We start from the raw sequence: 12,969 nt of genomic DNA, 5'->3' as shown, positions 1-12,969 counted from the left end.
GCAGGGAGATCAAAGGATGTTTTCGGTGTAGTGGCTGCATAGCCTGCAACGTAGTTCAAAGTGCACGTAGCTTTACCAGCAACGTGACAGGCGTTTCCTACAACCTCCGTAGGTTCATCAACTGCCACTCTAGAGGTGTCATCTACCGGGCAACATGCCCATGCGGGAAGGAATATATCGGTAAGACCTTCAGGGAGAGATAAACCTCTTTCGAGACACATGATGGAAGTACACCACGGTGACACCAAGGGACTCACCTTCATTGGAATTGACCTTGTGGACCCTCCACCTAGAGGCGGGGACTGGGATCGTATCCTCCTGCAGAAGGAGACCCAATGGATTTACCGCCTTAAAACTATGTCCCCCTCGGGCTTAAATGAGCAACTCAGCTTTGCCTGCTACATCTGATCCACCTTGGTCCACATCAATAGGTGTACCCATCCCAGTACTTTCTTCAAAAAGATCTACCCATACTAGCACTATCTCCCAATGGGTTACACATGCTGACTTATGGTTGTACCAGTCCCATTCTATGTGACTATCATTCTTTCATTTTTTGATTTTGATTCTAAATATGTTCCCAATTGTATCTTTTTAAATCCTGTTTTATAAGATACCTGTACACTAAGTCCTCTCTGCAGCCAATTTCTGGCCTTATAAGGGTCACTCACCTGTGCCCCTCACTGCCCGCCTATATTCCTGGATTTCTCCCTAGAGGAGATGATGCGCATGAATTGACGCATCCTGGGGCGGCAGTGCGCCCAATTGGGCGCACGCCGCGACGTACTGCGCCAGTTTCGTCGCGGTTTTCCCCTGCGCCCGTACTGCGCATGTCCGCTCTGGGCGCCATCTTTCTGTGGCCCAAACTAGGCACACAGATCCCGCCCCTTAGGGGCGTGGCTATGACGCTTCCCCTCAATAAAAGGCCGGGCCTCTCACTCACCAGTGCTCCATTATGCCTCATGTGTCCCATTGACATCTTGGGCACCACTCCGGACGCTAAGCGCAGCATCTGGCGTTTTTAAGTCCAGGCACCTATGGTCCATGCCAGCCATTCTCTGGAACGGACCCTCTTGATCCGGCCACTGCCCTAATTTATCTCAAGGTAAGATTAATCTTACAGACTTCATTTGTCTGTTTGTAACCACCACTAGTACAACTATGGTTCATCTTTCTCTAAAAATTTCTTGATGCACTCCGCCCACAGATTATTCGATACCATTCTGCTGTCTTCAGCCGAGACATCTATATAGGCTTTTGAAGCAGGTTATTCTGGTAAGATAATACATATACTTATATATGCTGTAGCATGCAGGTTTGTTAGTCTCACTGTGGAAGGTTATTACAAACTTCTCCTTTGTGACTCTCTCCACCAGGTCTCCTTTTGCCCCTGATGAGCCCAATTGAAGAGGTGAAACATGACATGTAGGGTTCTCAAGACCAGATGTGACCCTGCAGCCACACATTTTTTACCTGCCTATTGTCATTAATACCCACCATTTTCCTAATAGAGGACACATCTATCTTTTCCCTCTAGATAGGTTGGGTACTTGTTGCATCACAAGAGACTCATTTCTGGACACCCCCTTCCCCCCTCCCCTGGATTAGGGTCAGAGGGCCGTTGGTAGGGACAGGTTCCAGACGGGGCGGCAGCCATCTAGGGCTGCGGCTCCGTGGCGAGGTTCGAAGGGTCGGATAGGGACCACTCATCTTCAATACTAGGGTCTTATAGGGTACCCCGCACTCTACACCCTTGAGTGCCCCACCCCCACCCCTTCTTACCATTGTCTCTTTCTTTCGGAGTTTCCGCACCACACATCTTCTGTAAGCATCGATACATTATCACAGACGGTATCTTTTCTGCATGACAATCGGCATCCCGCGATGGGATAACCTCTGCAGAACCACATATACCCAGAAAATTGGTGCCTACACCCATCATACGGCATCATCCTCATGAACACTGGTAACTGACACGTCTATTTTTATATTCAACATTTTTAAGGATATTTTGCATTAAAAGCTAAGTTTTATATTGGTCCTCCACTTTCCTTGTACTTTTTGCTTTTTATTGGATAACTAAAAACTATATGATAATTGCAAACTTTGGCGACTACACTGGTCTCTTTATCAGGCACAGTATCAGGACATAAAAGGACATATCATTACAGTATTTGATGATATGAAACAGAACTATCAATATGAAGAGAAAACCATTATAGCAGTAAATATTGCAGTGATTCAAGATTGTGAAAGTTTTTATTGTTTTCTGATTAAGATTTGGTCCGTGGCTTTAAGGATCCCATCAGGGCTTTGGGGCACCTAGTAGTCTCAAAAGATAGCCAACCAGAGAATATGATTCTCAGGCCCCACTCTCCTTCCATACAGAATATATACTTCAAATTCCATTGTAATCCTTGGTGTTGTACACAGAGATCATACTATTAACAAGGTTTAATAGGTTTATTATGAATCAACACATCTGTTCACATTTGCTACAAAGGCGCATCTTCATAGGGTTGTCTTCATTTTGGAGTTTTTTTTATCATCATGGCAGGGCTTGGACCTAGCAGAGGATCCTCTAGTGACTTTGTCAGAACTGGTGTAATGAATATGGCTCGCTGACTTTGGAAGCTATAACTTGTCTCTCTTACTACTTAATAGGTGAATCCACCATATTATGTTCCCTTGGTTGAATTGGTTCCCCACCCACAAACAGAACAAGTCACAGTGGAAAAAACGTACACTCTCATGAAGAAAATTGGTCAGTCACCTGTAAAATTAATGAAGGAGACGGATGGGTTTGTGTTGAATCGACTCCAGTACGCTGTGATTAGCGAGGCATGGAGACTTGTCCAGGTACAGTATGTGCACAGTAGACATAGTAGTGTATGATGTAACATTGTGTATTGTACTGTGCTGATGTAGAAGCTATAAGAAATCGTGTATATAAAGTAAAATGTCATCACAGGCAAAGACATACAAAATTAAAATAAAAAATGTAAAAAAATGTAAATAAAAAAAGCCTTTCATGCAAACTCTACTATAGCTTAGTTGAAAAATAAAGAAAAAAATGACCCTCTAAATGCGTTGGGACAAAATGAATTGTAAAATGGTAGTATAATATGATTATAAAATTCATATGTTCCCTAAAATTGTACAAATGAAAGCTATAGCTTGTTCCACAAAAAACAAGCTCTCACATGCCTATAAATTTTTTAAAAAGTAAATGTTATTCAAGAATAATAAAATATTTTCAATCATATCATATATTCAATTTACATTATATATTTACACAAAATAGAGCTACTGAAAAACGTAATTTGACTGGGTAAAAACTATGCTCAATGCTACATTGATGGAAAAAAGGAAAAATTATGGATTTTGAAAGACTGTATGAAAAAAAAGGTGTGTTCAAACTTAAATATTACATGTAGAGATTGTGATTGGGTGGTCGGGGTTGTAGAACTGGTCTCTCCCATTTACTTGTGCATCATCCAGTCTTTGTTATAGTAGAAGTGGCGACTATTATTATGATTACAGGCGGTCCCCTACTTAAGGACACCCGACTTACAGACGACCGATAGTTACAGATGGACCCCTCTGCCCCATGTGACCTCTGGTGAAGTCTCTGGATGTTACTATAGTCCCAGACTGCAATGATCAGTTGTAAGGTGTCTGTAGTGAAGCTTTATTGAGAATCCTTGGTCCCATTACAGCAAAAAATTTTGAAACTCCAATTGTCACTTGAGCAAAAAAAAAATTGTCTGGAACTACAATTATAAAATATACAGTTTCGACTTACATATAAATTCAACTTAAGAACAAACCTACGGACCCTATCTTGTACGTAACCCGGCCTGCCTGTATTGTAAATTGTTCTGTTCGTGCATGCACTTACAGATACATAGATATTCTTATTTAATCTTTTCCAAAAACTTTCCAAAAAAGAATCTTGCTTATGCTGAAATATATTCATAAATTTCCAGATAAATATTGGCATGACATTGCGAATATGCTACTTCCTCCCATGGATGATTATGTAGATGAATCATTGCTTTTCTCTGTTATGACTTGTTTGTAAACCTTCCCGTGCAAAAGGAAAAGAAGGAAAACCTGTGGAATGTCCAACATTGGTCAATGAAATGAACACACGCTAATAATACTGATATAGTGTTCTCATGCTGTGAAGTCCCATCTGGCATCAAATACTTTCCTACTATCCTCTTTGCGTGGCACTCAGTCTATGTGCCCCTTTAGTGCTCCTACGTAGTAAGATTACTTTCTTACCACACCCCAACCTCAGCTCCTTCACACAATATGATGACCCACAAAACAATGCTATTTATACCCTCCTCATACAATATGAAGCCCCTCTTAAAATTAATCACTTGGAACATAAGTGTTCATTGTGCAATTAATGTAAATCTCTGGGCAATGTGTAGATCTAATTTGCATGATGTTTCTGTCCTTATCTGGATCTTAATGGGAACCTGTCACCAGGAATTTAAATTTTAGCTGGTGACAGTTTTCCAATAGCCTCTGCAATGATGATCTGAAAAATGCCTTTGTAGGCATTCTGAATAGTTACAGTACATTTTATAAAAGTAGATTAGACATTACAGGCGGTCCCCTACTTAAGAACACTCGACTTACATACAGGGGCATAACTAGGAGAACCTGGGCCCCACAGCAGACTTCTGAATGAGGCCCCTTTGCCAGGTAGTCTTCTTATCCCATGGTGGTTAAGGACAAAAATGTGTCTCAGGGACTACAGACCACATGGTGGAGGCAGACAGCAGGAAGCTAGAGTTGAGAGATTCCTAGTCCTGCTGTCTCCTCCTCGTACAGTTCCCAAATCAGCTGTGTATTGTAGATGATTTCACTGTTATGTACATATTATGATGTACAATGTGCACTTTCACCATTCTTTAGTGTGTTAGGTCGGATGCTGGGGCCCTCTGGTACTGTGGGCCCCATAGCAGCCGCTATGGCTGCTACCGCTGTAGTTACGCCCCTGCTTACATACAACCCCTAGTTACAAACGGACCTCTGGATATTGGTAATTTATTGTACTTTAGTCCTAGGCTACAATAAACAGCTATAACAGTTATCACAGGCGTCTGTAATGAAGCTTTAGTGTTAATCCTGATTCTTATGACAACCCAACATTTTTAAAATCCAATTGTCACAGAGACCAAAACAGTTCTGGCTGAGATTACAATGATAAAATATACAGTTCCGACTTACATACAAATTCAACTTAAGAACAAACCTACAGACCCTATCTTGTATGTAACCCGGGGACTGCCTGTACTTGACTCCCTGCCAGCACCATCCAACAAGTCATGAAGGGGATGGGGCGGTCACTTGGAGGCCTGAGTCCCCATCTCCTCAAACTATCCACCCCTCCTACTCCCTTATCCCCTTCTCTACCTCTTTTCCTGGGTTACTCTCCCAACTAACCACGACCGCTTGGAGTGACTCACTGGATGGGGCAGGGAGTAGGGTAATATCTTTTATATTTCTATAATGTACTGAAACCATTAAAAATGCCAACAAAATCATCACAGGGGTTGGGTTTTGGTTTGGATGCATTTCAAACAACAACTTGTGACTTGTCTGTGCTGCAGACTCCTCAGCTCCCAGCCCCCACCTTTGTGCTCCTGTACAGCTCCTCCCTCTTCTCTAATGACAGGTTCCCTTCAAACTCATCATTTCAGAGACTATCGGATCATGTAACCAGTTAAAACCAGGTTCCATCTTTTAGATGTTTCGACCATGTAAATCTGCAGACAGGTTTACAGTATTAGGTAAGGGCCCTGGAGAGAGGCCCAACCACTTATGATTACACAGATCTCCCGGGCCAATAACGAATACAGTCTTCAGTTTTGTATGGCCAAAACTTTAATGACATAAAACGGCATAAATTTATACAAAATTCATAGTTACCCAAAATATGTAGTGTAATATAATTTCTATAAATCTGTGACTTTTGAAACAGGATGGGGTGATATCACCGAGAGATGTGGACACAGTCATGTCTGAAGGTCTTGGAATGAGATACGCTTTTCTTGGACCCCTGGAAACTGCACATCTCAATGCAGAAGGTAAGATTATTGTTTTAATAGAGCTGAAGCATATAGTACAAAGCACTCAGTACTGCACATGTAACGTCATTGAGTGGTTAATACCTCTCATTACACACAGGCAGCGTTATTATACAGGATTTTGCTACTGCATTAACTTCATTATACCCAGATATGAAGATTTACTTGCTTACCTCCACCCACAGTAAAAAAAAAACCAAAGTATTATGAACCTATTTTACAGTGTATGATTGTAGGTATGTTTACTTGACTGTTTCTTAGGCAATAGGTCTCTGCCTTTCCATAAAATATGAGTAAGATTAATTATCCCATATTTAATAGATGTTAATAGCATTCCCTGTGCTGTCTGTATTTTTTATGTTACTGTGTAAGCCCATCCTGCGTGTACAAGGTGAGTCAAAACTCCAAAGACTTCCTTCTTTTCAGAGTCAAAAGGGGAAAATTACATATCGGAGTAACCCAGCAAGTAATAGGTAAGGGACCTATCTTGTAGGCGAACCAGAACATGGCCGCCATCTTGAACACCCCCATATTGGATCAAGGGCATGTTTTTCAAATGGGAATATGAAGATGTAGCGTATCTTAGAAGACCAGATTTACAATTTAAACAATCTGATTTGTAATATCTCTTGCGGTTAAAAAGTCAATACAGGAAGATGCAACAATAACTGGGAATGTTTCCTGTCATGAACAACTATCTCACGTGTTGTCCACGATGCTGAACACAGAGCATGAGAATCTCTATGTTGATATTGTTCAACCCACAAGAGTTGGTTCCAATCTGATTGCAGCAATAGATTGAGACAACCCTGTGATAAACTACATGACCACCTTCCAGGTGGAAGAGCTCGTCCTTGATCCAGTATGACAGCTTTAAGGATGGCCTTTTTTGTTTTGGCATGGCCTGAAAGAGAAGGCCCCCTTACCCCTTACTTCCTATAGCCGATACAGTATGCCATTTTCCATGTAATTTCTGAAAAAAAAAGTGCGTTGGGACTTTTGATGTACCCTGTAGATCAGGTGTAGCACATACACCCAGGGCCGGCACCAGCACTTAGCGCACCTGGGCAAGTGCCAGGGCTCCTGGGGGGGGGGGGGGCACATATGGCTGTAGATAAGGAATCCATGGGCTGGGAGTGGCTGTATTTAATGAATCCATAGGGGCGAGGGCGGCTTTATATAAAATAACCATGAGTGGGCTGTTTGGTATGATAAACTAGGGAACAGGAGATTGTTTTCATTTCTGAATTTTTAATGCCACTACACAAGTTCACTGCAAAGGGGCCTACAAAGGCTCTGTCCACAAGGGGCCTACTAAAACCAGGAGCCGACCCTGCTTACACCATATAACTGAGAAGAATAATTTCTTGTTCAATTGCTGACAGCAAGGTTTGCAGTAAATCTTATATACAAAAAAATCACTCTTTAAAGCATACATTCACATAAAATGTTTTAGTTTTTCCTCTGAGCCATATGTAGTAATTGTTAGTTTATAACACAGAACTGAGGTAAAGGCTACATGCTTTCACCGCTCTGCTTTCTTGCCCTCTGTATTCTGCTGTCAATTCCGTGATGCATCAGCGCAGATACACATGGACAGTACCACCTTTGCTTGCTGGTAGGACAGTGCAATTACTGTATCCTCCTTATATTCTCCTAAATAAATTCATATTCATACTACTGATAATAAATTGTATTCCATTTGCTTAGAACGGACAGCACAGCTTTATAATTCACTGCGTGGAACAGTCTATGTAAAATGTAATCATACCTGAACTTTGAAGAGCTATAGGGCAACCAATAAATCCACTAAGGTAGAAAGAATGTCACCAATAGCATTGAGCGCACCCGAACAACAAAATTCGGCACAAGCCACAGACTGTTAATGCCCACAATTGCTGCAGGTTTGCCACAGGGTGCCGTCATTTTGGGGAGAATCATCATTACTTGATGAACTAAGTGGGATTGACGACCCACCCCAAAATGGCGTCACTCTTCTGCAATCATTTAAATGCCTCTAGCAACTTGTTAGTTGCTTTGACAGTCATGTGTCTGCACCTGTCAAATTTTAACGGGTTCGCTCATCACTAGTTACCAGTCGATATTTGTTCAGATCTGGATTATATATTGTCATCATTGTGGTGTCATTTTGTCTGCCATGCTGCAAGCTGCTCTTTGACCGCTACGTTGTAAGTTGACCTAGTGAGAAACTCCTGTACATCCTATGGGACCTTTTGGTTAAAAGCTAAATTGGACTGAATACTAAAGACGAATAAGACAATGAGAGCACCAGACTCTGGTGAGACAGACATCTGAGCTACATTATTATGGTCTATTCAGCACTCGGAGAGGGAAGAATCTGTCCTTTATTTTGGCAAGATTAGCTGCAGAATATCTCCTAATAGTAGAACATGATAGTAGTGTGAACAGAGCCCAGCGCTGATGTTGTCTGTGATCCAGGTACAACTTCCCACAGCTTTTCATTCATGTAACTAAGAATCACTGACAATCATACTGCAGGATTTATTTCTTTAAGAGAACCCTTCACAACCTCGAAAACTTTACATTCCACTCCACTGGCTCAGGGGCAGCTGTTTATTTTTTCTCTTACCCCACTATTCCCAAATCAGTGCTGTAGCTCTTGGACCTAATATACTAATATTACAAACAGCTCTGTGGTCAGGTTGATGGTGCCAGGGTTTCTGCTCCAGCCCAGGATCTCTGAGTTGACAGTAGATAAACCTAATTAGTGTATTGAGTGCCAAACTAATGGCACAGACTATCAACAAATCTTGTAGTCATTATAAGTAACTAATATCACCCAATTGTTAATCTATCGAAAAAAAGAGATGGATAAGTGCAGGACTACATTTAGGCAGTTTGTAGTCTGTAACTATGGAAAAAAGTTCTGCATCGGAGCTGTGTCCTCTGAATAATTGAAGATCTGAAGAACTTCTTTTTTACATGCATTCAAAATGCTATATAATTGTGCTGTCCATAACTTGCAGTAAGGACCAGGCATTGCTTTAAGCAGTATCGCCGCCCCGTATTGATGTACAGTTTGGACTTTTGTAGGATATTATTTATTTAAAATGAATGTCACGAATTATGAAATGTTTCAGGCTTTAAAAGCTACTGTGAACGCTATGGAGAAGGTATACGACGAGTCTTGGCAACTTTTGGACCAGTTCCGACTTTTTCGGGTGAAGTTGCAGAGAAAATTGACCAGGTATGTATACAGTGTTTTCTTTGTGTAGATGTACAAGATGTACAATTGTATCTAGTTGCCTGCACAGTCCAATGGAAAAATTGACAAGACTTCAGTAAGTTGGGTATTTGTTCCCTTGTTGATAATGAGTGTAGTTAGTGGCTTATTAGTGCCACTTCCACTTCACAGGTCAGTAACGACACAATCTTTTGCATTTTGGCCAATTTACACCGCTGTCCCATTTATGTGAATGAGCAATACTAAGCATGAATAGCCAGTGTTGCTGAGGTGTGTAAATAATCTCTTCAAACAGCTGATTGGTGGTGGTTTCGGGGCAGCCGGGTGGATGATTGATGGCCTATGAATAGCTTTATAGCTTTTCTAAGCATTCTGGTAAACCCCTTAGGTGCTGCAGGAGTGAGTTGCAAAATTAAAAAAATTGTTTTGACTCCTGGTTCCTTAGAGGGCCATGGATTGGCCAAAGCAGGTCCCATGACCCATTTCTGGAGGGTGCAGGTGCTGAAGAACAGAAGTGCAGGAATCGGAACAGGGTTATTACCTTTTTTTTTTTTTTACCCCCAAGAATTGCTGGAAAATCCCTTTTACTAGTTCAGTTCAAATACAAACTAATACAAATATGATTTTAGCTGCATGTTAAGGTCATAAAAATGTATGAAATGGACAACAAAACCCAACAAAAATGAAATAATATCATACCAATAAAAACAACTTACCCTTCAAAATAAAACACTCCGTGTATGGTGACCTTAAAAAAAGTAAGGAATATTTCTGAAAACAGATATTTGTTAAAGTAGTACAATGTAACCAAAAACTGTAGGATTACATAAAAATCTAATAAAACTACCCAAACATCAAAAAGACATAATGTAAAAATATTTTAAAAATTTATAAAATATAAATAAAACGTTAAATGTGCCCCCTAAATGGTGCCATCTGAAAATCTCCATATTCTGAAGTATACACCGCGATTTTATAGGTTTTTTTTTTGCGAGGGCCTCAAAAAGTAAAATGAAATGACCACATTATTTTCTTTCCTGTGCAATACGACAGCACAAGTTCACACATTTAGCTACAATAATCCCAGGTGTTAAACGGGAAGCTGCCAATAATGTTCATGGGTGGATGAGAAGCAAAAGATCTCAGCTTCTCGTAAGTTGTCAAACATAAAATCTGGCACCTGCGCACGTATGTCGTTGTGAATAAATGTTAAAGTTTAAAGGGGAATTATAAAGAGAGACATGACAGTAAGAGTTCTTGTATGGTGACTATGCTTTGTACCACAGTATTCTTCTGATACATGGCAAGCTTCATCAGATATCTTAACTATCTCCCCTCCAAGCCTCAATGAAGTTTAAAGGACCTTCTAGAGTAGTTTATGGAGGTGCCAAAGCCCTTTCCTATGTGACCACAAAAGTTGTTATAACGCAGGAATGCACAACCCATCCCAAAACCTTTGCAGCAAAAGGTTGTGGCAAAGATGAAATATAACATGTCCCACCCCGGGACTCGCAACATGTTGCTGGAAAGGAGCCAGGTAATGTAATATAAACTACTATAAACTACTGAAATGGTTCAGAATGCTCACAAAGGCACCGCATAGGCTATTGGAACTTGTCACCTGCTAAAAATCACATTCCTGGTGAAAGGTTTCATTTAAATTATCCTCTGGCCCCACTGATCAACATGGATTCAGCTTGAAATTAAAGGGTATATTCAGGTTTTCTCTTCTTTAAATGTAGACCACAAACCAGTGTCATATCAATTCAAAGAAGGTGTACACCTACTATAAGTAATAAGGCTTTTTCTAATCAAAAAATGTCAAAACTACAAAATAAGTTTAGATCTATGCAATTAAAAATCTGCATCACATTTTAGTGACATTTTCCCTAAAAATTTAGTTGGAAAACATCCAGATCACATAAAGCAAAAATTCTACGGAATTTCTGCAGGGACATTCCGATACCAAATGTAGCTAAAACCACACAAATCTGTTTTTCCTGTAAATACTGTATTTTTTGCAGGATTTTATGGAGAATTTCAATCTTTGCATTTTACAAATTGTGCAGGTGTGTTTACACGAAGATATCATTGCAAGAAGTTGCTTTTCCTTTTTTTTTTTCACTTCAGTCCTGGTTTGGACATCAAAAACTGCATCTGAAAAACTGAATGTGTGAACGCACCCTGCAGAGTACAAAGCATAATGAAGTGGCACCTCAAATGTCTTGATTTACGCTAGTGTTCATTATTCAGTATGTTAATACCTGGTAAATCTGATGATGACTTTTGGTCTTGTCAACACATGTCAGACCAGATTCATTGGAATTCACCAGCTCCCTGCAAGTATATGTTCGTGTTTAACAATCATGTAAATTTTGTAGGAACTTTTCCTACCAGCCTTGAGCTGTTGATACAGATGAAATGTTGCCCAGGTTGTTGTGTCATTCTGCTGGACGTGTAGCTACTCATGCATCATTTCCACGTTGTATGATACAGTCAAGAGGCTTGGGCTATATCTATTGAAAGCCACTTAACAAGAGATGATTCAATCCATGTTTCATATTTTGTAGGCATTCTGGGAAGAGCAGACTGATAAACCTGATCAGCTCAAGACACGGAGAGAATGGAGAGATGTGTGTCTGAGTCACCTTGCCAAGCTGAAGAAAGAAACTAAAAAGAATTGATTTACATTGCAATGGGTCACAATGTTGTTCAGTACATGGCCAACCCTTTAGCTCGAAAACATACATTGACTGCCAAAAAAGCATAAAAAAGAAAGTATTTGTCTGGGTTCATAATTTTTTTGTTGTTGTATGGGCCCTAGATGATATAAAAATAATTTTGGCAACTTCCACTGATGTCTCCCATTGGTAAACGGAAACTCAGAAATAATGTCCTCCCGTTTTATAGCCTTCGGCTGCAGTTTGTGGTTGTAGTGAATATTATCTACGTTATGTCCCCTCTGAGCTTCTGTATGCAAAAATAGACTGGAGTGATGGTAGAAGCCAGAGGATAGGACAAAAGTAAATCTAGTAAAATTATGAACCCATTTATTACAACTTAGGTTTTTATGATTCCATACTGTATGTCTTAGATTCACACTGAAAATCAGGCATAATGCAAATTATTTACATGACATTCCTGTATAATATTGGCTTATACAAATGGACCAATCTCCAAAAATACTTAAAGGGTGTCTTCACTGGCAAAGATTCCATTAAGACAGAATGTAAAAATAACCCAAAAAAAAAATCTGACTCTTTTCTCTAGTTTTTTTTTTTTGGGGGGGGGGAAGGGGGGTTGCACAACAACTTTTGTACATTGACTGAATGTGTTTGGTATTACAAGATAGTCCTTGGCTATATGTGTAATAAGCGCAAATGGAGGTCATAGAGTTGGTTCCCCAATTCGATCTATTAAATCATGACAATCGTGTCCACGGGGCATTGCTGAAGTTTGTAAATGTCCTGAGGTGTGACTAGTAAACCTTGTGGACCCTTTTCCCTCTTGTCATATTTGTCACTTTTATTACTTCCCTATGTCATACTGTCTTGAAAATTAAAGTTTGCTAATCCCATTCCCATAGCCGCGCCAATGGAGAGTTGGCCACGCATGGAAGTCTATACGAGAACC

General features: G+C 40.3%; 1 protein-coding gene across 2 annotated transcripts in view; it reads left to right on the top strand.

Annotated features, from left to right (window-relative positions):
- CRYL1 (crystallin lambda 1) overlaps positions 1-12,374 on the top strand; it is a 55,947-nt gene extending 43,573 nt beyond the window's left edge. For both annotated transcript variants that reach the window (XM_072134275.1, XM_072134276.1), the window contains 4 exons: positions 2,665-2,859; positions 6,005-6,110; positions 9,233-9,339; positions 11,907-12,374. In XM_072134275.1, the coding sequence (XP_071990376.1) occupies positions 2,665-2,859; positions 6,005-6,110; positions 9,233-9,339; positions 11,907-12,020 (522 nt within the window). In that variant the 3' untranslated portion in view covers positions 12,021-12,374. The remainder of the gene's footprint in view (positions 1-2,664; positions 2,860-6,004; positions 6,111-9,232; positions 9,340-11,906) is intronic.
- Positions 12,375-12,969: the final 595 nt, after the last annotated feature.

This window comes from Engystomops pustulosus, chromosome 2, assembly GCF_040894005.1.
Source record: "Engystomops pustulosus chromosome 2, aEngPut4.maternal, whole genome shotgun sequence".
In the NCBI taxonomy this organism is placed as follows: Eukaryota; Metazoa; Chordata; class Amphibia; order Anura; family Leptodactylidae; genus Engystomops; species Engystomops pustulosus.
Note: the sequence above shows the minus strand (reverse complement) of the source record. Positions and strands in the feature narration are given on the sequence as shown.